At 37.9% G+C, this 27,463-nt stretch overlaps 1 protein-coding gene across 6 annotated transcripts in view; it reads left to right on the top strand.

Moving 5' to 3' along the window:
- Nucleotides 1–27,463, top strand: part of SMG7 (SMG7 nonsense mediated mRNA decay factor) — a 43,826-nt gene that overhangs the window by 9,466 nt on the left and 6,897 nt on the right. For all 6 annotated transcript variants that reach the window (XM_072419761.1, XM_072419762.1, XM_072419766.1 and 3 more), the window contains exons 2-17: nt 8,550–8,581; nt 9,891–10,008; nt 12,700–12,832; nt 12,920–13,091; nt 13,793–13,864; nt 15,675–15,825; nt 15,909–16,044; nt 17,161–17,323; nt 17,967–18,123; nt 19,341–19,411; nt 20,247–20,307; nt 20,507–20,626; nt 21,618–22,053; nt 23,027–23,150; nt 23,262–23,653; nt 24,296–24,688. In XM_072419761.1, coding sequence (XP_072275862.1) covers nt 8,550–8,581; nt 9,891–10,008; nt 12,700–12,832; nt 12,920–13,091; nt 13,793–13,864; nt 15,675–15,825; nt 15,909–16,044; nt 17,161–17,323; nt 17,967–18,123; nt 19,341–19,411; nt 20,247–20,307; nt 20,507–20,626; nt 21,618–22,053; nt 23,027–23,150; nt 23,262–23,653; nt 24,296–24,688 — 2,731 coding nt within the window. The remainder of the gene's footprint in view (nt 1–8,549; nt 8,582–9,890; nt 10,009–12,699; nt 12,833–12,919; nt 13,092–13,792; nt 13,865–15,674; nt 15,826–15,908; nt 16,045–17,160; nt 17,324–17,966; nt 18,124–19,340; nt 19,412–20,246; nt 20,308–20,506; nt 20,627–21,617; nt 22,054–23,026; nt 23,151–23,261; nt 23,654–24,295; nt 24,689–27,463) is intronic.

The following is a 27,463-nucleotide window of genomic DNA, read 5'->3' as shown; positions in this document are numbered from 1 at the left end:
TTCGCATGCAGTTTGTTGGTTGTATGAGTTTGGAGTTGGTACATTATATCACTTTGTTGTTGATGGGTAATGTCTCTTTGAAAACGGAAAAGCATTTCCTTCTGGTTTCTAGTTTGCATACTACAGGGGGTGGGTTGTGCTTTCGCTTCTGTTTTTGCTGGGGGTTTTAGCAAATACCATTCTTTTTTCTCCTTAAAAACTATGTATAATACTTACCTTATTCAAAAATGATTAGAGATATTTTTACTGGACATAAATGTGGCCATGGTTGACTGGCTTCATAGATTCATCTGCCAATAAAGTTTTATTTACATTTTTTGTTAAACTTAGGTAATATGTGTAGTACTTGCTAAGCAGCACATCCTTCATCTGACTTCCCTGCTTGCCAACCTTAGTGCAATAAAATTTGAAGAGTAATCTGTGCTCATGAGATTTTTGCTCCGATTATTCAAAAACTTTTTTCAGTGTTTAAAATATATTTTGATCTTATAAGAAAGCAAATATCCCAATATTAGAGAGAAAACCCCCTCAATTATAACGCCAATCATTTAGAGAACCAAGCTGCTATCTGCAACCATCATTAAAATAATGCAACTGAAAATTGCATGTGAAGCTGTTGGTATTGCAAACAAGAGCAGGTGATCTTTAAAGAGTTTAGTCACACAATCAAGTCACTTGTGTAGATGAAACCTTGCTGACTGGTTATTTTGTCTTTTTTTTAATTGCCCACCATCCAAGCCTACAAAACCACGGGCTGTATGATATTGTCATCTCCCTCTACAGAGATCATCATCTAGCACATTTGACAGGAGCCTGAAGGCCTGGCCAGGAGCTTTCTGGAAAGTCTCTGATGGTCTGGCAGCGGTAGATTATTTTATGGCCTATTTAGCTCTATGTTGTATGTTATTTTCCTTTAATGAACCATGATAAAGGCTTCCCATTGAAAATGAAAGGGGCTGGCCACACACCATTAAAAGAAAAGAAAACTTTTTTTTTTTTAACAAAACAGGCTGCAGCAATTTGTTACTTGTTGAGTGCACTACACCACAGGTACACTGTCTTCATGGGTTTGGGCATTAAATATGAGTGGCAGTGCATAATACAGCAATTGACTGTGATTAGTAAGTGGGGAGTAAGTTATTAAATTTGCATTTTCTCTCGGCATTTACTGGTAGTGCTCAAGTTTGTTGTAAACTTGGAAGATCCTCCCAGTTCTCATGACGTTTGTGCTCCATAGAAATTGGAGCAAAGGCAAATATATTATAAAAGCTAATGCAGGGGAAGGAAGCCCACCTAAAAAGCTGACCTAGTGCTTTTTAGGGTTGTGGTAAAGAAAACCTTTCATTCCCTTACTTCTAAAATCTAGTGTTTTATTTGTCCCATGAGCTGCAAAATATTACTTTCTACTTGAAGTCAACAGCTAAGCCTTCATCTTCAGTTGCAAGCATTGCTCTTGATTAGTTATGTATGCGAAGAGCCGAGATGACTTTAACATCAAGGCTGTGATTGACAGTGGAGCTTCACATGGCTTCTCTTTGCTGTTCTAGAGGCAAAAGGGAGGCATCCAAGGAGGGAATAACTTAGGGTGGGGGTGTACTTGAGTGGAATATTTGGTAGTTATGTACTGGCAATTTCCATTTCCATAACCTGAATAGTTGGTTGCTTTGTAAACAGTGACGAAGGGGAGAGTTGTTATAAGAAATAAGGAAAGTTTTAGCACAGAAGGGTGAAAAGGAACACTTAGCCCCCCCCCTTAATGTTAAGGTATTTGGGATTTGTGATAAGGATATGTCATTGTGTATCCAAGAAATAGCAGACAAGAACTGTGGGATGATGGTATTGCTGATTGACTTACTATGCCAGCATATCAGTCCACTAAGCTTGTTGCGTTCATATTGCATGACTGCCAATGTTTAGTCACACAATCATGGCCCTTAGAGCTTAGAAAAGTGATGTTCAGACCAAACCAGCCAGTAAATGTCTTTGACTTGACTTTGATCTTCCCTTTCTCCAACAGTTATGTACTCTACGCCAGGTATTGTAAGGCTTTTTTAATATTAGATTTTATTTAAACAGTAGCAGTAAGGGAGCAGGATAGGGGGCTAAGTTAACAATGCCTGTTTTCATGCCTAAAGAACTATAGTCATTGTAGAGAAAGAAATCAATCTACTCCTACACCCTTAACAAACTACACCAACAGGTAACGGAACTAAAATACAGAAAAATTGTGAAATCTCATTTTGCCCTATGCTCTGTGGAGAAGGGTCATATACTAGAGCTAAAATGTAAATTTTTGCATTTGAGGGCTATATGCTTGGGGATTACTATTCAAAAAAAATTGTGAACCCCAAAGTGATTTTACACCACCACCTTGCAGCTATTGGAGCAGAAACTGGTCATTGTTGTGTTACAGAAACCTACAATATCAAAATGTTTTGTGACCTTAAACTCTACAAAGCTGATGGAACGTCTAAAAGCTATAAAATAATGATAGAAAAATATCTTATGGAGTTGGACTACATTTATTATCTACAGAACATTCCAGGAGTACAATGCCTGTTGGATCCTTTATTCCTTTCTTCATTAATTCTTCTTCTTTCAACTCTGTAATGTAAAGTTTTCTTTTGTAAAGGTTTCATCCAGGTAAATTTGACACCTTTTTTTCCCCCCCATACTTAAGATACCACTAACACATGTGAGTTTGGATTTGTTATCATTTCATTCACAAGTTTTGCAGCTGGGTGAGAAGAAATTGTAGGCGGGTGGCAGCCCCTGTATTGTGACCCAACGCTTCAGTAACCACCCAAAAACAGCCGAGTGGTGTGCCTGGCTAAAAAGGGCTGCGGAGAACATTGCTTTGTGAACTTGTGCTTAATGTATGTTTATTTTATTTACATGCTAACAGTGTAAATGCCTAAATTTTCATATGATTTCAGCATATTTTTCTAAATCTGTAATGTCATCAGCGGTCATATTATTAACTAACATACTTTGTTGTACTGTGTTATACTGCAATGCATGACAAAGCACAGCCATGTACAGTATGTGGCTGTCCATTGCAATGCATTCATTTGTCTGATTAGGGCAGCACACAAAAAACAGACCGAAACGTGTCCAGTGGTGCATTGTAAAATTGCACTGCTGCACATCACATATGTGGGAACATCAGACATTGCTTTCTTTGCAATTTCTACTGTCCTTGAAAAAAAAAAATTTGACTTCTAACAGATTTTTAGTTTTTGTGATCGTTACAACTGGGCTTTAAAATGCATTTCCAATAAACACTTGTATCCTTGAACAATTTTGTCATGTATTTTTGCTTACAGACACAGTGACACATTTTTTTACAGCTGAGTTGTGCATTAGTCTGGAGCGTTTGTCTTGTGTGACTAGACGCACCTTTTAGGTAGGTGTTTCCTGGAGCTGCTCCTCATATTCTCGTCTTTGTGCTTTTATAATAAGGCGCCAGTGACAGATCACATTTCTGACATGTTTCTGCACCGTCCACTCTTTCCATAGTTACTGCAGGCTCGTGCTTTGCACTTGATCCTAATGCAAGCTGAACCTGTTTTGAAACTGTGTGCATTCAGCTATGGTAGGTATGTAGTGCAATGTAAATGATTAACATGTTCTTCCCCAAATGAGATGTAGACTTGCTGGGCTTGTTGTTTTTCTTATGTAGGTAGGGTCAATAAATAGTTGCTTTGTTTATTGTTGAACTGTGCAAAAATGTGTGTAGAAATTCCAATACATTTTTTTTTTTTTTTTAAATGCTTGCAGTATGTGCGGGTGGTATGATGGAGGAGTGTTGTGTGAAGGGTTTGGATAGAACAGCGGTTGCCAACCAGTGGTCCATGGAGCTCTGGTGGTCTGTGAGAAAATTATTTGCAATTTTTATGTTTTATTATTAAAACAAATAATTTTCTAATTTTTATATTTTGAATGACAATTTTTACCTATATATTGCACTAAACTGTACTTGAGATGGAAAAACAAGGGCGGCGCAGCGTGACATCGGTGTAGTCCTAAGCTGTATGAGGCAACCATCGCCGAGCCGTACGCTTCAGTATTGTTTCCACCATTACAACAGTCACCCCGCTCCAGAAATACCTATTCTCATCCGATTGTTTTATTTTATTTGTTTGTTTCTCAGATGCTCTTTTAGGCAAGTATGACCTTAACTGTGTATTTACTGTTATATTTAATGGCATCAAATAGTTTCACTTTGATAATTATCATTTCTTGTTTGGTCTTAGATTCAAATGAAATAAACCCATAATGAGTGAGAAAAAGCAAACAAGTATTTTGCATTTCCTTAGTAATACCAAAGATAATGCAACTAATGTTAATAGTAACAAAAGTAATACTTCACTTAACCATGAGCTGATCAATGAATCCGAGCCTCCAAAGTCCTCGTCAGGCACCATTAGGAAGATCATTATTTTACAAATGTATTTATCTTCTTAAAAGTCATATTAATGGTCTGCATTTAAAATTTGTTTTAAATACAGACCATTTAAAATTATGAATTTAGTGGTCCGTGAGGTCCCAAAGGTTGGCAAACGCTGGGATTGAAGACAGTATTTGCAGTAAAGGAGTGTGGAGGGTCTGACAATACACAGTATGTGTAGGAGAGGGTTGCAAAGGGTATGACTGTAAGTGGTGTGCACAGGAGAAGGGGTACTAAAGCCATATCAGTGGTCATAATATGCAAGAGAGGTGTGAAATGGGGGTGACGTAGACGGAGAGAAAAGTGCCTATGGAGAGAAAGGCTATGACTGCAGTCTATCCCCATGGGAGTTTAAAAATAATGGAGAGATGGGAAAAATGTAGAGCTGGGTGGTTTAACAACCCACAGAACAATTCATCTTTTGACGCACAAATTGTGGTTACAAATCATTCTATAATTGGCAACACAATAATTAAAATGATTATTCCTACCAATATACGTTAAATAGGGATGGGAAGTGCTTCTGATACTTTATTATCAATTTTGTAAATTAAATATCAGTAGACGAGCCAAACTCTGTACACAAGGTGGAAAAAAGGTGTCCGGTACACAGGTGGCTAAAATTGAAATGAGTAATTTTGGTGGGGAACACATCACCAGTACTACAGTCTACACAACTACCTTCGCTGAGGTGGTCTTTAAACTGTCAAGGTGGTGGGGAGCACCCACACTGAACCAGGAGCTGTGCATAAGTGGAACTGGGGTCAGAAGAGATTAAAAAGTAGAAGTCATAATTAGTAGAGAATGGCCTGATATTGTGTGGTGTGGTTCACTGATCAATAAACAAGGGATTGGACCAGCTGTTCTGGAGACCTGATGCTGGGGGTTAATGCACTGGGCACAAAAAGGGGAACAGAAGGGGCACATGTGGTAGTGACTGGCTGCTTGGTGTTAAAGGGGTAAGCACATATTAGTATTATTAATAATAAACAGGATTTATATTGCCCCAACATGTTATGCGGCGCTGTACTGGGTACTGCCAATTAAAGAATTATTACAGGCAAGCAAAAAGTTAGGTCCTGAAAAGTTCATAGCATGTGTATTTGGGTGCTAAGTCTTAACCTACATGAGCCAGGTATTAATAATAATAATATTATTATTAGGCTGTATTAATTTAGCACCAACATATTACACAGCACTGTATGTTAAATAGGAGTTGCAAATGACAGACAGATATAAATGACACATGAAGAGGAGAGGGCTCTGCCCAAAAGAGCTTACAATCTAAGAGGTGGGGATGGTCATATACAATAGGGGGGAGGGAGTCCTAAGGGGTTTAAATACTTAGCTTGTAACTTGGCACTGAGAAAATAACACACATTCTTGGGCATGGGTGTTCATCACATATGCTGAGGACAGATCATTGAGTATTTTACACAACTGGCCTAGGGACTAATGCTTTAATTCTTGGTATAGGATACTAAGGGGTTTAATGCTCACACTAGGAAAGTTGATGTAGGTCATTGAAAGGATTGATTGTTTTTTGCTAGATATAGGTGACAGAGGAGTTAACAGTCTTTTTGTGGTGGCTGATCACTAAAAGTTTAATGCACATACACCGATGGTTTAACACACCTACTGCAGCTTGGGCACATACTCTGCTGGTGTAGAAACTGGATGGAGAGTTCTGTGTACTGGAGGGGCATCTGAGAGGTGGTGGTATGGATGATAAGGAGGTAGGGGTGTGTGCTGGAAACTAGATACGTGTGAATGAACATTTTGTGTTCTAAAACACAAATTCTTACGAAGAAGCAATTGGGAACTTAAAAACACTGCATCAGCCTTTCTCAACTTTTTTACCATGGGGGAACCCTTGAATTGAACTTGTGGGTCTTGGGGAACCCCTGGCAATTACTATATCCACAACTCACAGGACTTTAGTGTGGTGGTCGTTGGGAAGAATGACTGCAAAATTGCTGGCAACTGAGTAAAAATGTCACCCTTACAAGTAGCTAAAAAGATCATTTTGTGTCAGTAACACTAACCTGAGAGGCATATGGCAAATTCTCATGTCCTGGACCTTCCAAATAATGGTTATTGAAACCTGTGCAATATAGGCTTTGCATGTTGATACCATGTATATCATACCTAAAAAATCCCCTGAATCGCAGACCCAGACACCACAAATAATTAGGTATGCTGAAAGCTCTTTATAAAGTAATTAGAAATAGCTCATGTAAATAATAAAGTGTATTATTGTGACAGATTGCTGTAGTAAGGATTAAAGCTTCCATTAGTTATCTCTTTCAATGCTACAGGTCTCTGGGGTTAAAGTTTTCATTTATATTGTCTGCCCTGCATATCCTGTCTCCCTCCTCCCTTCCTCAGTAAATAGCTCTGTCTGTCATGCATGCACCACAGATCTGACTCTGTGTCTCGCACAAGGCGCATGTAGAGAGGAGGTAGCAATTAAACTGACAGATGAGTTTTGTTGATGCCGGGAGAAACAATTCCCATTTCCTTAACCGCTTGGCACCATGGCATGTCAATGAAGTGTATGCATTGTGGTACAAACTTCCCTACTATGATCTCATCACATACCATATTTTGATTCCATTTTTCTTTTAGTTGAAACATGACCTTCATTTATTAGGAAGTATGTGAATATACAATGTTTTATTACATTGTATTTACATAGCGTTGACATATTACAGAGGGCTTTACAAGGTCCGTAGTCATGTCACTAACTGACCCATAAAAAGGTTCACAACCTAATGTCCCTACATAGTCTCGTCATTAATACGGGCAATTTTGAGGGGAAGCAAATAATCTATCTGCATGTTTTGGGAAGACGCCATAGCGTCCTAAGGAAACCTATGCAAACAGAGGGAGAGAAAAAAAAACTCCATCTAGATAGGGTCCTAGCTAAGATTCAAATCTGGCACCCCCAGTGCTGCAAAAACTAAACATAACATTATTTTTCAATTTGTTGCTCTGACCGTGGTCATGTGAGTTGGAAGATCTTTCAGCTGAGTCAATGTTAAAAATAAAATTCCAGAACCACTGAAACTTTTTTATGTTTGGTTCTTATTCTGAAATGTCATTGGAGGTATGTCAGTTGGCTGGCCCTGCTTACTAAAATAAAACTAGCACTGTTAAATGCTCAACTGATAAAGCAACTATGTTTGTGCAGTTTTCTAGTTTGGCAATTATTTGGTTAGTTTCTAAAAATCTTGATCTGCCTAAAGTCATAGCAACTGCATCAGGAGTTAAGACATTGTAAAGGTTGGAAGGTTAGAGGTCATATCATGGTCACTAAAAACAAACTTTTGTGGTAGTTTTCAGTGACTGATGAACAAATGAGGACTGTACACAGTGCTGCTCTTTTTTTATGGAGAGGGGACGATGAACCAGTGACACCCTGTTGTGCCCATCCCCATAGGAAAGCACGGTGGTCATTCCTATCAGGGCAGATTGATGGCGTTGGGGGACGGCTGTACATGCCAGATTTTTACCTGAGACAAGCATCTGATGTGTGTGTCTACATTTTACAATCAAAAGAATAATTGGATATTACATCTCAATAGTAGTTCAAACAAGGAAAAAAATGACGTGTCCGGAGGAAAATGGGGGTACTTGTAATTTGCCATGTGAATATAATTTAGCAGAAATTATATTTTGATTCACAAATTTTGTGCATGCTTTTAGTGACCATAATTCAAGGCCTTCTTTTAACCCTTGACAAGCCAGAACCTGTTATTTTGTTTGAGGTCAATAGGATTCGTAACATTTTAAAAGTTATTCATTACGTTCTGTCTTCCCATCGGGAAAATTGCCCTCTATTTGGGCAGAAACCAAAGATTTCCCCAACAGGACACAAAAGCCGGTATTGTATCCTCAGCTTGATTTATATTATCATATGTCCATATTTAGAGATTTCTGTTCACTTCCTGTCCAGAAGACCTGTGTCTGACAACACAGGAAGTAAGGGATATCTTTCCATCAGTTTGATTTGGGTTGTCAGTGTTTGTTTAACTATTTTATGTTATTTTTGTCTTTGTCCAGCCATAACCAGCTGTTTTGCTCTTTCTCTTTACAGGCAGGCTGAAGTCCTGAAAGCAGATATGACAGGTAAGCCAAAATCATACTTTGTATTCACATTCTTTATTGTGTGTTCTGCAATGTGGACACAACCAGCTGTATAGTGATGAATGTAGTCATAGCTCTCCTTTTCCACAAATGAATTCAACATCTGCGTCTGTTGTGTTCAACATGTGTAGTGTTTTTGCATGGCATTTCTTTATTTTTCTTCAGAACTAAAAATATTGTTTTATTTTGACAAACCGGAAAATATTGCATATGAATATCTAATATTTCGTTTTTGCAGGAAGCAAGTGAGATATACCTAACCGCCTAATCACCTGTTTGGTTTACTCTTGCTGTGATTAGGATAGCAGAGAATCAGATTACATTAGCACACACAACTGTGTCAGAATAAGGACTCACCCCTTTTTTGTCCTTGAATATGAGCGTACCTATTTTGAATTTTTAATCTAATGTAGTATTATTGGAGGTGTCCTATATTTGGGCACAGAGGCACCTTTACATTTTTAGCTTTTAAAGAAAAAATGGTGCTTTTAACCTTGATGCTTAATTATTTTGATGTGCGTTTTATAGCACTTACAGGTCCACTTTACCTTTTCATTCACACTTGGGCAGATGTGTTACCCTTCCGTAGGAAGTCTGTAGCAGGGGCAGATATGTGTTACCCTTCTGTAGGAAGTCTGTAGCAGGGGCAGATTCATCAGCATGTCCCAGAGGTTTGTATGGTAGCTGGCAGAATAAATTAGGATGGTGGGAAAAGAGGGGAGCGTATAACATTTTTACGATGATGATATAGTTCTCTTTTAAGTAATGTTACTGAAGAAAACTGAATAAATCTGCAGTTTTGACTGAACATATTTATATTCATTTAATTGGAATTTGCCTCTGCCTTTAATTAAACATTTCTTTGTTGTGTGTTATCAAAATCTTCAGAATCTGGTTTCCCAACCTGTGAATGCTTTGATTGTTTTCTTTTTTTTTTTCTTAGTCAAATCAAGCATTAATTATAACAAATGCGACTCTAATCTGCAATAGTGGCGCCATTTGGAATAAAGCTGTCAGATCAAAATCTGCTTATATGCATTTGGTTGTGCATCATTTTAAATGGTTTTGAATCTCCGCTGCCGTTTTTAAACAATGACAGGAAATGTGTTAATTAAATGAATAAGTTATTTTACACAGTATAAAATGTGAAGTGATTGTAATAATAAAAAAGCCTTTCCTAGACCATAGCTTAGTAGGGTTGAAACTTGGAAATTCCCTTCACTGCTTCACACAGTCTTTTTACACAGGAAGTGCATATCTTTCTAAATTCATTGTCATTTTCTTTGGCTAGATTCCAAGCCTGGTACAGCAGAGGCGTGGACATCACGTCAGGCACTGCAAGACTTGTATCAGAAGATGCTCGTTACAGACCTCGAGTATGCACTGGACAAGAAGGTGGAACAGGACCTGTAAGTACTTCAACTTTTATAACGCTATATTGTTAAAACAAATTGGTTACATTTAGGCAATTTGGACCCTTAGTTTGGTTGCAGAAGTCCCCCCTCTTTTAAAGGCAAACAAATCCTAAAAAGTTGTTCTATGCTTTCAACAAGAAAGTGGCAAAAACCCTTCACTGGGACTCCAGTAGGGCTTATTGAAGAGTTTACTATTTGGGGGCTACACTATTCTGATACATCTAGTGTTTACAGGGGAAAAAAAAAGAATAAAGCTGGTTTAGCACTGTGACTGTGTGGCAGCTTTAGGATGCCACAGAAGCTGTTTTTTAAATGGTAAAATTCCCTCCAGGTGCCCTATAAGGACATTTTCCTAACATCCTTGTTGCACGTGAAAAAGCCCTTTTCACTCATTTAAAGCCCATTCAACTATACAGATTACACAGAAACGGTGACCTATTTTCTACTTATCTGATTTTAAGCTTCCTCTTACCTGAAAGAAGTGGGCATTTAATGGAGTTGACAGTTTAACATGGGAAGGGAAAGTATCATCAGGAACGTGGTCTGTCAGAAGGTTGAAGGTTTTGGTTCTAAACATCTGGCCTGAGGCTTAAGTAATTTGTGCATAATTGTGGTCACAATCTGTTCTCTAAGACCACATATCCAGTGTTAACTTTTTCCTGCTTTCAGCATTGTGAGTGCATGCACCTTATTCTGAAAGTTACAAGCACAGCACAGATGCCACTGTTACTTTCGCAAGGAAGTAACTGTTTAAGGCATTTGGTGCAGACAAAATATAGTTATATCCTTTATCACTATAGAGGAATATAGTCAAGTGATTGACTTTGTACCTGGAGTTCAGCTTCAACAATACTGGTACATGCATTTTGCCTCTATTATTTGATCAAATGGCAGGTTCACTTTAAGTTGGCATCCCAGAAGTTGTAGAAAAATAGCTTTTGTACTTACTATAAACCATACAGCCCCCGCCTTTCAGTGAATGTAAGTAGAACTATACCAGTGGAAACATGTCCAATTCTTCCTTTATATGAATTGTCTATCTAGCCAACATCATAATGCATTGCTTCCAGAAAGTTTTCTTTCCGGATCTAGCAGTTTGGATTGGGCAGACATCTTTTATAACTGCAGGTTTGCTAAAATCAAATCTGCAATTACAGTTAAACACTGGCAGTATGTTCTGTGTCAGATTACAACTCAAACAAAAGAATTAAATTGTTATTAGCTATCATTAATATAACAAACTGTGCATAATACTTGTTTCCTTTCTTTAAAGTGTTATTAAACCTTCTTAAGATGAATATTGCTGCAGACCACAGCATTTATGTTGTGCTTTGTTCTTCTAGCTGACGTTTGTTAGGATTTTCTGTACATAAAACCTTCTCCACCAAGTTTTTTTTTAGGGTGACTTTTTGCTGCTGTGTAGGTCCTCATGGAGCCCACTATGTAGCCACCCTTGAGGGCATTACAGCCATATGATACAGCATTACGTAATGCCACATGCCCAGGACAATAAACCAAGTTGAAAGCCTAAATGACTGTCTCTCTCAGAGTGTGCTCCAACCTACTCTTCCCCAACCTGTGTAATTACAAGATATCAGCCTGACTTTCCTGGCAAAGAACCAAAAGTAAACTGATATGGAATTAACCATATACTGCTTCCAAGAGCTCCTAGCTTATGTGAGCATTCTATGCTTAATTCTCTGTTAAGTTTGGCTTTTTTTCCCCCAGCCTTGACTGAGTGGATAAAGGAACAGGTTTAGTACTATGGACTAGATAAGAATGGAGAACAGAAAGTAAAACCATGTGCTAAATAGGACTACAGAGAGACAAAGGTGTCTCCTTCTTCAATGGAATACATATTCCTAATGTGCAAACAAGACATCTAGCGTTCAGGTACAGTTTAAGCTCATCTTGCTGCTCCTCCTTCAAGCCAGTTGATGAAAGTTTATCCACTGGCCCAGATTTCCTAGTCTTCTATGCACATTATATTGGTATGCGTTTTGTTTTTTTTTATATTTTTTAGATGTGCACACCTCCTTATATTCTTTGTGACTGTAAGAATGATGATGCCTTGAAGCAGTTTCTTAATGCACTCTGGGACTTTTTAAAAATAATCTCCAAAAAATGTATCTAAAAACTTCCAAACTCCTGCAATAATAACAAAAGGACATAACCCAAACAGACTATATAAAAACTTATATAACATTTTAACTTCTAAGGTTATAATGGGAATGAAAATGTGTCACATGCAAAGAAATCCAAACGGAAGGGAAGGATGGACAGCAAGTAGGCAGTACTTCCATATTCAGATGAATGTACCCACACTCACCAGACAATTTGACCCTAATATTTCCTAGCAGTCAAAGAAACATATTGGTGGTCTTTACCCTCCTTTTATAAGCTGGTACTTTTCTTTGATTCTTATATACTTTGCCTTGTCTACACAGTTTTGCAGTGGAAAAACAGTGTTAAAAGCTATGCACATTTTTACAGCGTGCAAACCGTGAATTATCCCTGCTCTTTGTTTTTCTAAATTTAAATGTTATGTGTTATATCCTTCTTTTAAAAGAGTTGTATATTAGTTATATTTAAGCTAGGTCATCTGTACAATTGTTTAGTTAGAATGTTTGCAATAATAATAATTAAGTTTTTTTCTAAATCCATAATCCTGTATTTTGTCCACAGTTGGAATCATGCTTTCAAAAATCAAATCACAACACTGCAAGGGCAGGCCAAAAACCGAGCAAATCCAAATCGTAGCGAGGTGCAGGCCAATCTTTCACTGTTTCTGGAGGCAGCTAGTGGATTTTATACACAGGTAAGATGGAAGGCTTTGCATGTAGATGACCATTCTACCTGTGATTATGCTTTCTATTGACATCTCACATATCCTTCTCTCTCAAAGCTTTTGCAGGAGTTATGCACTGTGTTTAATGTGGATTTGCCATGTCGTGTCAAGTCCTCCCAGCTGGGAATCATCAGCAATAAGCAGATGCACTGTGGGACGGTGGTGAAGCCTCAGTCCAGATCCTGTGCTTATATTTGCCAGCACTGCCTGGTACACCTTGGAGACATTGGTGAGACAGTTAATAAAATAGGGATATTTGGAGATTTACAATTGCCCATTTTTATATTTTACACAAGTACTTTTTGTGTAACTTTTTTTTTATTTATATTTAAGGCTACTTTCCAAAGGTATGGGGCGGGGTACTGGCGTAGGCTTGTCAAACTCCAGGCAGGACTGAAATGAGTACATATTTACTAAAAAAATACTACATATTTGGAAAGTTATAGAACTTTTCAAGTAATTGTATAGTAAAAATCACAACTTACATTATTAGCCCAGACAATGAGACTTTACCGTGTGCATTCAACCTCAAAAATATGTAAGTAAATCAAGGATCTCTCCACTGGTGATGAATTGTGGGCTTTGTTTAAATCAATATACCAGCTTGGGGCCACAAAGGAGGCCCACATGCATATATACAATGCAATATTTAGGACAAATTAACCACATTGTAAGAGATACTTGTGCAGTAGTCACATCTCCAGTTTTTATTTCGCCTTGTGTTTCTTTTTTAAATAATCTAGGAGTTCTATGGCAGGTTCTTTGTTCTGATTTGCTTTAACAGTGAAGTCCTCTCAATTCTGGCTTTACTTCATGGTTTACCCAGTGTTGTGGTCAGGCAGCCAAATTATTGATGTTTAGGAAGTTGTATAATGTCAAATTTTGTCTATGAAATTGATCTCTTAAAGTCTTTCTTTTGTTTTTAATCAGCTCGCTATAGGAATCAAACAAGCCAGGCTGAATCCTATTATAGACATGCTGCTCAACTTGTCCCTTCCAATGGTGAGATGAGAACCATCATTTGATGTTTTGCTCTTTTGTTTTTAAATATTTATTTATTTTTACTACTACACAATAATCTTTTACTTTGTTGATCTTTGCAGAGCTTGTTAAACAGGGTGCAATTTGTCTTCATATTTAGTAATCTGTATTAACCTCCTGGGCGGTTCATTTCTGTCCTGATTTATGTCTAAAAGCGGTACATTGTTTTTCACGAAAATATATTTTACAGAATAATAAAATAGTATGAAAAAGTTGAAACACAAAATCATGTCAAAATAATAAATTAAATGAATTTAAAAAATAATATACTCATACTATTATATTATACTGTAAAATAAATGTTCCTGAAAGACAATGTACTGCTTTTTACACATATAAATCTACTGTATTGCATTCAATTAATATTATTATTAATTATTAATAGTTATTTTGTATTGAATGCAATACAAATTGATTTGAATTTCCTGCCCCGCCGGCAACGTGCTCACACACACCAACGTCACCGGGAACTTCCGCTGTGACTCATTGAGTGAAGAGGAAGAAAGAAGACGGACGATCAGGTAAGTAGCGATTTACTATTACTTCCCATAGGGTTACCGCTTTTAGCATCTTTTTTCTTTTTCATGCCCAGGAGGTTAATAACCTAAAAAAAAATTAGTAAGATTAGTTCAATTAATCTACTTCATTACAGCCACTAAGGGATATAAAAACCTCCCTTAAAAGTGTTTTACCAGTGGTTGGCCATAAAGAGGAGCTATTTTCAAAAACTAGTCTTTCAATTAATAATCTATTCTAACTTACTTGCACTAAAATGTTAGTCTTCCCTGGTGGCACTGGCTGGATCATCTTGTATCTATGCAATATATAATGATTTCTGAAGTGTTTAGAAGTGGCCACCTTGTGACTGGCAAGTTTACGTTTTCTTCCTCTCCTGACCTTCTCCCCCTCCCTCACTGCACGCAGAGCTCACAAGCTCACCAGCTGCAGACGGAGCAGGCGCACAGTGACAAAAAAAAATCTGCATAATTAGGGCAGTAGGCATAGATTAGAAACACTCCCACCCAGGATGGCATTTCCCAGATTGCACCTCACCGCCTAGGCGATGGAGAGACCTTAAGGCGTGGCCAGAATTCGTTTTTAATGTTTGAGGGTAAAAGCAAGCTGAAAAAAAGTATTTAGATGAATATAACTTATTCATAAGCCAAAGCTGATTTTGTGAGTATAGGTACGCTTTAATGTCTGTTTAAGGTCCCTGGCGGTATAATTGAGTAGTTTTAAATGTAAAAGCAGTACATTTAAAAATACTCTTTTAAACTTCCCACCTAGCAGCCCCACGGTCCCGCCCTCCAGCCCAAGGCTCGCAAGCAGATGCCCAGCCAGCATCTGCATCCCCAACATTCATACGCCAGGGACGCAGATACCGATCGGCATCGCCGAGGGGAAGCGGATGCCAGGCATCGCTGGAGGTTGCCCCTGGAACGTGGGAACCAGGTAGGACTTTAAAACTCCCTAGCAATTCCACCCCGTGTGTGGACTTTTGTCACTGAAAATAACTCCGAGGTGAAACCACAAAATGGGTGTGTCGGCTTCTATAAAGCATTAAAGTTCCAAAGAAGTCTTCCCAGTCTCCCAAGCTATATCTGGTTCAAAGTTAGACACTTTATGTAATTCACTTAATTACTTACCTGATTCTCAGGTTCACATGTTTTCATGCTTGATTTTCTTCGCTCCATGTACAGGTGTAAAGATCATTGTTTTCAGACTAACATTTCCGTTTGCTGTAACAAGACTTTTTGTTATTATTTTGCAGGTCAGCCTTATAATCAGCTGGCCATTCTTGCCTCCTCAAAGGGGGATCATCTGACCACTATTTTTTACTACTGCCGCAGCATCGCTGTTAAATTTCCTTTCCCAGCGGCTTCCACCAACTTACAGAAGGCACTCTCCAAAGCTTTGGAAAGGTACAGTTATTTAACCATAGATGTCACTTCATATTATTCTTTTACTTTTCACTGTGCTAATTTCTTCCCTTGGTTGTTCATAGTCGTGAGGAGGTGAAGAAACGCTGGGGTGTCTCTGATTTTATCAAGGCTTTCATTAAGTTCCATGGACATGTGTACCTAACAAAGAATCTGGATAAAGTGAGCCCTTTGCGAGAGCAGCTGGAGGAGCAGTTCAAGGTGAGTGTCATAAAAGGCTTTAGGTCATCCCCCCCCAAAAAAAAGCCAGGTTTTTAAAGTTACATCTACCTTTGACATCTACTGAGAGAGCATGCTGAAAGCCATTGTTTTTACATTGATCATTCCAGAAAACATCTGAATCTCATCAAAGACCAATACATTTCAAAAGCACTTGTGATGAAATACATAGCAATTGTATAAATAACTTTCCTGCTTTTAAGGATTACTTCTTCAGTAGCATACACAGCCAACTGAACCCTGCCATTGTTCCTCTTCATTAACGATGCTGTTAACATTGTCATAAAATCTAATTCTAGCATAGTGCCTGTTGTACAAAGGTCAAATAAAATTCCTTTTTTTTTTTTTTTTTTTTAATTGTTGTTTTGAAACCCCATCAATTCTATCAACATACATCAGGTGTGTTGGTAGGAATTTCTAGTATTTTAAATATCTGGTTTGTTGTAATTAATGCAGAGGAATTCTTTAGAGATCCAGAACTTTCTGAACGTTCATGTACACAATCCCTTATGGAGTAATAAACCTGTGTTTACATAGACGGCATTGTCTATATCTATGTTATAAAAGCCTATAAGAACAATAAACGTTTGTACATTGCAAAATCACTGTAATTTTGGCATCTGAGATACTTTCATGTTAAGCATTAACAACACATTCACATTTACGTGTATGATCGGATAAAAACAAAGCACCAACTAACCCCTAAAGGAAAACCTAAACTGCTAAATACATTCTTAAAATGCCAATGTTAATTACTATACCTCTTTACTAAAGATTTTGTAATTCTGCTTTTGTAATTATTTGTTGTATCCCATGTTTCTTCAAGCTTTTGAGAGTGTGAGGAACACATCTTGGATATGTTCTAAACTCCCCTACTGACATCAACATTCACAAAACATAAAACTGGATTATTACAAAGGTGCACCACAAGTTTTTTGGATGCCAACAATTACTACCACCAGTGTACACAAGGAATATAACTGAATAGTAATTAAAAAGATCCACTAAGGGTTTTCTTTAAATCCCGTTGATCATATTGCTGACATTAACCACTTCCTTAAATATCTTAATGATTTGCCCACTTTTGCTTTCTTTCAGAATATGCTCTTTCAGAAAGCCTTTAATGCGCAACAGTTGGTTCACATCACAGTGATAAACCTGTTTCAGCTGCACCACTTGCGGAGTTTCGGCACAGAGGCCGAGCAACAGAGCTTTAGCACAGAAGAGGAACTTTGCTGGTCCCAGCTTCTGGCTCTCTTTAGTAAGTGTTAATGTGATTCTATTATTCTGAACTGAGATGTCTGAATCTCTAGTGGGTTTTCATGACATGGCAGGATATCAGACTATCAAAATGTTTAGTAGTGTTGGATGCCTGAATTGTAAAATTTTTGTTGCAAATTTTTTTATATTTTTTTTTTTTTTGTTTGTTTTTTTTTTGTTTAATCGAAGCATATATTATAGAAATTAATAGTGCATTTTAAAGGTTGGTCTACTGCCTTCAACTTTTTCACCTTGCAGTTTGTCTGTTTCATCCCCCCCAACAAAATGTCTTTGAGCCATTGTTATGCCCCTGTCTGAAGTTTTTTTTTTTTTTTTCCCCTAAATTATTACAATTTCAATACAAACTAAATGTTTTTTAGTTTCAGGAATGTAATTTCCTGGATTTTTTTAATAGAGGTTTAAGAGACTGCAGACAGAGGAAATAAAAGTCTATGGGTAGTTAAGCACAAGGAAAAATTATTCTTCCAGCTTAGTCAGTTTTTTTTAATTTACTTTGTGCTAAAAAGCGAATACAATGGAACTACTGAAATTCAAATCCTAGTTTTGTGATAGTTTTGTTTGTATTTCCACTTTGTGAAGTTTGTATGTTCTAGTTTGTTCATTGTTACATTCTCTATCTACAGTGTCGTTCCTAGGTATCCTTTGCAGAAGCCCATTAAAGACCCACCACTGTGATGATACATCCTGTGCCGATCCACTTCCTGCTATCAAGGTGTCGCTGGACTGGATGAAACTGCGTCCTAGTGTATTCCAGGAAGCTGCCGTGGAGGAAAGACAGTAGTAAGGGACAATTTTTTTTTTTTTTTTTTTTTTAAAAAAGGGGACATTGAGTTAAAATGCAGTTGTTCTTCCAAGAAAACTTTTATAAAACTGCAAAAACTGACCTATAGCAGCATTCTCTTTTGTTACAGAACCTCAAATTCTAAATGGGTTCTGTGGATTGTTGCACATTGTTATATGCCCTTTATATAGGGCCTGGCCTGTATGTGAATTTCCCAGATCTCTTCCTAGAATCATAGGTGACATTATTAACAAGTTTCTTTTCTTTGTTAGTATGTAAAAGATACAGCTAAAGCAGACCTATATTGGGAGTTTATGTATGCTGCCATTTCTAAACACATATTAAAGAATGCTAATTGCCTGGATGTGAAGCTGATCTTGGTTTTGGTGGTTTCAGTCACACATCTGAAGCTAGCCTGCAGCTGTGTGGAAAATTGTGCTGTAGTTAGCTGAACACCTGACAGGCATGCTGACTGTACCAGGGGACATGTTTAAACAATGCCAAAAACATATATCTGCATTTAAACAAAAACTTCATCTCCAGAGCATTGTACATTTCAAAACTATCTCATTGTGCTGATGTAATGGCTTCTCTCTATATTTCAGTGAATTACATCCTTCTTGTACGTTTGAGCATCTAGACATGCATGCATATATTACAGAAAACCTAACTAATTTCTGCGAGCTCTAACATACCTGTGAATTGTCTGGATTTTGAATAATTGTAATCAGTATATACAATGATCATTAGAGATTCAGTATACACCCAAATTTCTTTGACGTCCCACTAAAATATGCATGCTATGAGATACATATAGTGCTCCAGTTGGTGATCACTTCCTGCTAAATGTCCGTTCTCTAGCATTATGTGGCTATTATTTAAGTCAGACTTCAGTATTCTCCTCAGAAAGGAGGGTGGCGGCCCCTGTATTGTAACCCAACTCTTCAGTAGCCTCCCAAAAACAGCCGTGTGTTTGCTGAAAAGTGCAGAGTGGGTAAAAGTGACTGAGGAGAACACTGGTAGTACAGATTAAAAAAAATGAAAGCAAATATTTTTTGTCCGCACATCAATGCATTTGCTTTAAGCTGAGGTCTTCCTGCCAAATAAAAAAGCACACAATACATATAAAACAAGCTTTGTGTATCCTTTTTTTATATTGGATAATTGTTAATTTTTGTGAATTTAGCTTTTGAAAATTTGCCTTTTCTATTTGCAGTGTGTGGCCATGGCTGATTTCCCTATTAAACAGTTTTCATGTACTCGAGGAAGACCTAACCAATGCCAACAGTAAGTAATGTGCTTTGAACCTGTGGCTAGGCTGTGGATATTCAAGTATATTCTTAACAAGCAGTAAATGGACAATAAAACCCATGCTGAATTCTTGTAGCTGCAGGTACTATAGAGACATTTTTGAAAGTTTACAGTGAAAGTACTTGAAGTTCAAGTCCGTTTTCTCTGTAGCTCTGCTCCCCTCTGAGTGTCTGCTTTTTTGACACTAGGGATTAAAGGCTTGACGACTTTTACTTCACTGCTGGAAAGGGGAGGGGAGTGTTTCTGCTTTTTATTTTGATGTTGAATTACTCCACAATCCCACTGGTACATCTACCCAAATATGGCAATATTGAAGAGCTCTCAACCTGGGGGGAAAATGGGGCCTCAATGATACCCACTATGCTGGTTTGTTAAATTTATTCTGTCAGCATTATATGGTAAATAAGGTTTTACGGTGGTGTACTATGTACGAAGATACCTGTAGGTCCTAAAAAACAGTTTATCCCCTTGTGTAAAGGCTATGTCACACTGGGGATTCTGTCTCTGGTAAAAACCTGACAGGAGCATGTTCACTTTGGCTGACATATCAGGGAGTAAAAACACTCTCGCTTGCTGTGTCACTAGCTCATCACCAACGTCATTCCTATTGGAACACCAAGCCTTTTAGGCAGCAAAGGAGCAACACTATTAAAGTGGGTATGTGTCATCCTTCTGGTTAGCAAAATCTCACTAGCAATAAGAGTGATGGGCCTACGGTGGCACTAAAAAAATTCAGAATTTAAAAGTATATATATATGTGTTTTTTGATGGTTTGGGTATTGATAATCTTATTTTGTTTTTCTACCACCAGTGTTGCCACTTCCAGAGGAATTTGAGCTGCAGGGATTCCTTGCTCTTCGACCTGCATTTAGGTAAGTATAGATCACTGAAGAACAGAAGTACGTTTTTTGCATATTAATTAAGCACCAGTTAACTGTTGATAAGCTTAATCTTTCATATATTATGGTGATTTTGAAGAATTACATATTGGCTTCTTTTTTTGGTCTGCCCAGATAGGTATGGGTAGTTCACCTAAATAGATTCCAAGTCTACTTTTTCTTTCCTGTTTAGGAACCTTGATTTCTCCAGAGGTCATCAAGCCATTATTGGAGATCGAGAGACCCAGCATCGTCGAATGAGACCAGTACGTCTTGTATCATTGGGGAAATGGATTTGCGAAAACCAGCCACGGTGTGTACCATTTTCTTTTTTTTTTCTCTTTTTTTTTTTTTCCCTCTTTGCTAACATGCTAACATCTTTTATTGAGTCACAGCAATATGTACAAGATTGCATCTGACATGTGGCCAAATATTCCATACAGCATGTCTAAGGTGTTTCAGCTCTCCTTGGGGCTGCTCACTGTAAAAGTAGAAACAGCAGTCTGATTGCAACGGTCCTTGCTCAGTCAATTTTAGCATGGAGAGTAAGGTTTGATAATTGTAGATATATACCTTTGGCATAATTAGAGGTTAATTACCAGTTATTTGATCTGATAGTGGCATGTTTATGTTCAAACATGTGGCATGTTTGACTTCAATCTCGTATGTCAAATATTATCTTTCTTCCAAGGGACCTCCTATAAATGACATTCTCCTCCCATGTAATGAGATGGAAAGGCAGAATCATTTTATAGGCTAAAAGAAAATAGCCTAGAATGACAACACTTCTAAGATAAGAGGAGTGAATAAATGAGCATTACCACTTAGGAACAGTAAGCGTATTGTTTTCAGAATTGTTGAGGACAAAAAGCCTAAAAAAAGGAAATGACAGCAACCAACAGACCTAGAACTGATAAGCTAATATTTAACTTAGTTTTTGAGATTAGATTTTAAACAGCATATATTCCTATATTATCTATATTATTTCATTTTTTTCTGTCTCTAAAAGACACCTTAAAGAAAGCCTGACCTCCTTCTGAAAATGCCATCTATAGTTCTTGGGATCTCAGACAACTATACCCTGATATCTATTTGCAATAGTGGCCTAAATTTCCATTTTAAGATAGATTTTTTTTGGATTTCAATAAAAATTCTAGAGATTTGTGGGAAGTTAATACATAAGTTAACCTATTAATTCAACACTTTGGAGATTTTCAGTTTTCCTAGAAATTTTCCTTGAGGTCAGTTCAAAATTAACTTTTTGATAATTATTTTTCGTTGCTAAAATAGATTTTCTGTTACAGGCTTATGCAGTGTCGCAGCATTGATGGAAAAATAGTTTTTTCTACGGATATCCCAGAATTAATGATAGAAGAACCAGATGATGTTGAGGACAGGTCCTCTCCCCAGGACAACAAACATGCAGATATTCAAAGATCTGAAGGGAGCCCCGGTTTAAAATCTGTACTGTCCACTGGGCGTAGCATGAGCTGCGAATCCTCTGAAAAGCCAGTGGTGACTTTTAAAGAGAACATTAAACCACAGGAAGTAAACCGGGAATTGCCAGCACGTAGTTACTCCAGAACAGTAAATGCTGGCAAGGAACAAAGAGACTATACCAAGGGCATGAACCCGTCAGGTAACAAGAAAGACAATAACAACAAAAGGAAGAATGAGCCTAAGAAAGTAACTGCTGCTGACAAAATCCAGGAACCTGCAAAACAGAGCATTGCTGTGCAGGTATGTTTCTCAAGTAAAGGCAAGGCATCATAGCTCAGTAACAGGGTTAAAAAATGCCAAGAAATGGGCACATTACATTGGTCTATTAACTTTTTTTGTAGAAGCTTCTTTTTGTCTACCCCCTAAAAACTAAATTTAATGCATTCAGTTAAGCATGCATTTAAAATACATCTTCCAATGACATCTTCTTGAGATCTAGTTTTTCATGCCATCAACACAGCCAGGTATTTTACAGCCTTTACTACTAAATTATCCAGTGACCAGGACAAGTGTGGAAAGTAAGGTATTATGGCATGATGTTGATGGTATAGTTGTTTTCAGGGTAGATTTTGGCCGTGTAAAAAATCAAGGATAGAAAAAACAACTCTGGTATTCAAATATAAGATCCATTGGTGTTCCAGGATCTAAATTAAACTTTGGAATTTGGGAAATCTTCAGTCATTGTAGTGGAGTGAGACAGGCTCAGCTGGTAGTTTACTCTCCATTTTATAGTCTTGTCATGCAGGGAAATAAAAAAAAAAAAACTACAAACTTTCAAAATTAATTCATGCTTTGTGTCCTCATGGATTTAACTTATCTTCTGTTCCTGCTTGACAGTAAAATTCTAACAGGGGTTCTATATTTTCACTCTGCTAGAAAATTATTGTTTCACTTTGTATCTCCAAAGCGAGAGCCCGTCACATAAGATGTTGGGAGTCACAGCATTATTCCTGACTTTACTACACAGTGAATGTGAAAAGTATGCAGGATGGGAGCCTAATGATAACTAACATTAACTCACCCTCCCTAGCCCTTGTAAAGCATTGTAATCTAAAACTAGAGACCCTCCAATTGGGGTGCTATGGAAGCCTGGGATGTACAGATTTGGAAGAAGTAAGCAGCTAGGTGACTAAGAATTTGTTTTATTTTTTTTTTTGTGTAAAGCTGTAAGTGATGATCAGGTGATTTAAAATTGCTTTCTTTTATTTATCAGGTGAAAACTCCAGTCTCTGAGGCAAGAAAGACTCCAGTGACTCCCACATCTAGTCCTAGCACCAATACACAGTTCATACCTATCCATCATCCTGGAGCCTTCCCACCTCTGCCTAGCCGGCCTGGTCAGTTCATATGCTGTGAATATATTCTTTAATATTCCTTATTTGCATTTAGTCATGAAGCCACATTTTACCGCACTTTATACTTAATGACCACATTTCCCCTTTCGTTAGGTTTTCCTCCACCTGCCTACGTCATTCCACCACCTGTGGCATTCACCATGAGTTCTGGGTATACCTTCCCTCCTGGAGTCAATGTTCCAGGATCCTTTTTGCAACCTTCATCTCACTCAGCTGCTGGAAACCAAGGTCCACCTGGGAAACAATCCCACATTCCTTACAGTCAGCAGCGTCCTTCAGGTCCAGGGACACCAAACCAAGGGGCACTTGGCAACCAGCTCTCAGGCCAGCCACAAGTGCAGGCTCCGTCCAGTTCTCCTACCCAGCCCAACAATCAGACTGCAACACAGCTACAGATTCAAGTAATGGCTCAGCAGCAGCAGTCTCCTACCAAACCTATACAAACACTGGGCAAGAACCCCCTACATCACTCCAATCTTCAGCAGGTATTTAAAAAAATGTAATCAATCTAGAAGCTAAATCTTGTCTAAACCATAAACATTTGTTTTTTTTCAATCTTGATAGATTTTATGTTTCACTTACTGTTGTCTTTAGTTTTTTTTTTTATTATTATTTTCAACCCAGCATTTAAAATGGCAGCCAGTTAAGCACATATTTAAATTGTGTGATCTACAAAGAACTAGTTCATAAGGAATGTGAGTGGTAGTACCATTATTTATTGTTAATGTACAGTTAAGTTATGTAACATTTGCTAGGTATTACAGGAAGCAAGGACCTGGTAAGTGAGTATTAGAGACAGCGCAGTGAGCAGGTAGTAGCAATTCTCCATTTTAGCTACTTTGAAAACAAAAAAGGTCAATAAAAAAGGTTAATACTGTTTTCAAAAAGAATGTACACCATCAGTTGTCTTAGTCAAAACATCCTATTTAAAATCCTAGTCAAAGATGTATACTAGTAAGGAGGAAGTGTGTGTGTGTGTGTATATATACACACACTTCTTCAGAGTTAATAGTTTTTTTTAATGGATCTAAAGGTGGTCATACCCCAAGGAACTTTGGTGATATCTTGGAAGCTTTCAATTGACTTTTGATTGAAAACCTCCTGTATTAACTGTTTTTATTTCTTAGTACCCACAGGCAGCAGACACTTCCAAGCAGCTATGGAACAATCCTCAAGTCTCAAACTCATTGGGAAAATTAATGCCACAATCCATGAAGCAGAACTACTTCATGGATGGCCGTTTGCCCAGTGAACCTCTGAGTATGCTGGAGCAGTGTCTGCAGCACCCTGTCATGCAGCAGCCTCTGGAGAAGAAGGTAAAGCCTTTTCCCATGGATACCTTTAACCAGGGTTCTGCCGAAATGAAGATTTCAGACTTCTACTGGGGGGACCAAAGCTCCTACAGCCTAAATGATAACCGGAGCCTCCTTGCACAGCAGTCTATTAATAACCAAAGGAGCCAGCGCCAGCCTACTGGCTATCGTACAGGCCAGGATGCAGTGACTAGAATGCCATTTGAGGTAAGAAATGTGTACAGGTCCTATGTATCTCCCATTATGCATCACCTTCCTCAAAGCCATCCTTTGACTTAATCCTTTGCTGTTTACAGTTTATGGCTGTGAGTTTTCCTTGTTCTTTTTCCCTTTCTTACATGCACAGAACAGGGTTTGCAGTTCAAAGGCAGCACTTTACTACACTCCAGAATGTTTTTTGTAGCTAATCAGCTTAATTTGTGCAAAATGTTTGTGGACACCTTACCATCACATCTTCTCTATGGTCAAATTATGTGGACACCCCTCCATACTGTTTTGTTCTGGTATTTACTGTGAAGTATCCTACAGCATTGTAACATTCTAGTCAGTTGTACTTTCAGGCTTTTTGGTATCATTAAATAAAGGACAGACACATTTGAATATCTGGACTATACTGGTACCTTCAAGAAGACTGGACATAGACTAACTAAAAAACATTTAAACTGACCCAGGATTTTTGTCATATTGTTTTGCTGTGCTATTGAACTGCAAAAGCTGGCCTCTCACATGAAGCTTTCTGGACAGCTGTCTAGTACAACCTTAGAGAACTTGGGCCCTCCTTGATGGACCTGCATGCTTGTGTCCTTAAGTCCTGGGTTTTTAAAGTATATTGGCAGATATACACTTCCCAAGTCTTAATCTGCTGACATTGCTGCAACACTTGCCCTTTCTCTGGAGACTCAAATCTGCTAGTGAGGCCATATCATGGGAGCTACCTTTTTATAACCCTTGTAAATTCCCTTCCATTCCTTTTGTTCTGTGTGTGCTGATGACAAGCATTTTGCGCTCTCTTCTATCATTCTGTGTAGATAAGGAACCTTTCCACTGTTGCTTTCTCTGTAGAGACACATGGATCTTTAATCTGTAATCCATTTCTGCTACACAACCCTTGTGACCTCTGTTTGAGTTTAGGTGAGTAACTGAGGTCTTCCCTTATTGCCTGTTCTTCGTTGCCTTCACGTGGCTGTAGTGGGCCATAGTCGGTGATGCAGGCAGCGCCACTAACATGGGTTGTCATATCTCTAATTTTATTTCTCCTATTTGTGGTCCGCTACAATAATGGATCCAGCTATAATCTAGGTCAAAGGGTCTGCAGCTTTAGTAACAGATGTTGCTGTAGGTAAAGATCCTGCAGTTTAAAGCTTTTAAAATCCCAGCTTGAGTTCTGGTGGTTTATTATGGTTTAAGATGGTTAAGTTTTAGACGGTTTTGCTTTCTGTACAGAACATTATAGCTGTGACAAAAAGTTTCAAAGTCTGCATCCAAGTTGCATCAAACCTGACCGTTTACAACTCTTTGAATCTGCCTCTGTTTGTAACATCATCTAAAACTGTGTACGTAGGCAAAGTCATCTGCTTTCTAGAGAAGGAAAATCAAAAAGATGGTAGGGAAAACTCTGTCCAACTTACTGTTTCTAAACTACTGCTCATGAAGCATCCAGATTGCACAGAATCAGATGTGGATCTTTTCTGAAAACTAGAATTTCTTCTTTTTTAGCTTACCAAAGGCTCACTCTATATATAAGTATATGCCTTTGCTTTTTCAGTGGCCATACTTGAAGAACTTCTGGCAGATGTTTAATTTCTGTGGGTATTAGTGCTGGGGATGTTGGCTCTGGTTTGTACACAGCACTTCTTATTTCTGCCCTATCTCTCTTCTTTGAGCACTTCTCCCGCGCGCGCGTGTTTTCTTTGGTTCTTTGTACAAAACTGATGCATGCTGGTAGTTGGAGAAATCATCTTGGGCAGACTTAAAAGTTGCACGTTTGGCCATGTCCAGTCCTCCTAAAGGTGGTGGAATAAAACTAAAATATCAGATTTGAGTGTCCCTCAATGGACTACAAATAAGGGTTTATGGTGGGTGGGAATAAAATGATTTTTTTTGTGCCTCTATGCACAAACCTATATCTAAGAAATTTGGTGTAGAGGAACTACAGTAGCATCAATCAAGCTCCCACCCAGACCTGGGCTACACTGGCTTTAATTTGACAAACTCAGATGAAGGGAGTGTTCACTTAGTGCCATTACAGACACTTGTTACCAGTCGTTATAAAGCTTTGGACATACATCTGAAGAAAATAGTTCCAGTATAAGATATTACAGGAACCTAATAATACAAATTCAGGCATTGCTATATTTGTACTAGATTTCAGCTGCTAATGCACATAAGAGGTTCGTGTGATTAGGTCCATATACCGTATTTTTCGGACCATAAGACGCACTGAGATGAAACTATCTACATGCTGCTAATTTCCATTTCCTGGGCAGCTGTTTCCCAGCTAAATGACTGATAATTTTAAAAATAGCCTGCACATTTCCACTACTACAGAGTAGAATCTTTCAACAGTGGTTCTCTTCACTTATCGACTTTTTAAAAATTAATTATGTTCAAAGTTAGATAAAATATTGGTAGAATTTATGGTGTGCCTTATAATCTACTTGGCATTCATTATAACTATTCTTCTAAGGTTGTCCATTACCAAAGGAGAATCAGTTAATGTCTGCAAACTCATTTGACACAATTTAAATGTGATCACATCAGGTACTTTGTGGAAATGCAATATTGAATTTATGATAAAAGACTGTTTATTTAAAAAAGTACATTTTATTAATTTTTTAATATAAGTTGAAATGCATATGTTCCACATATGTTTACACTGTCTGCACCGTATTAGCTTGATATAATACAGTTTTGTATTCACACAGAACTTTGAGCAGCTGCCAAATTATTAAGGAATAAATCTAAATTGGTATATATAGTGTG

Source organism: Pyxicephalus adspersus, chromosome 8 (genome assembly GCF_032062135.1).
Source record: "Pyxicephalus adspersus chromosome 8, UCB_Pads_2.0, whole genome shotgun sequence".
In the NCBI taxonomy this organism is placed as follows: Eukaryota; Metazoa; Chordata; class Amphibia; order Anura; family Pyxicephalidae; genus Pyxicephalus; species Pyxicephalus adspersus.
Note: the sequence above shows the minus strand (reverse complement) of the source record. Positions and strands in the feature narration are given on the sequence as shown.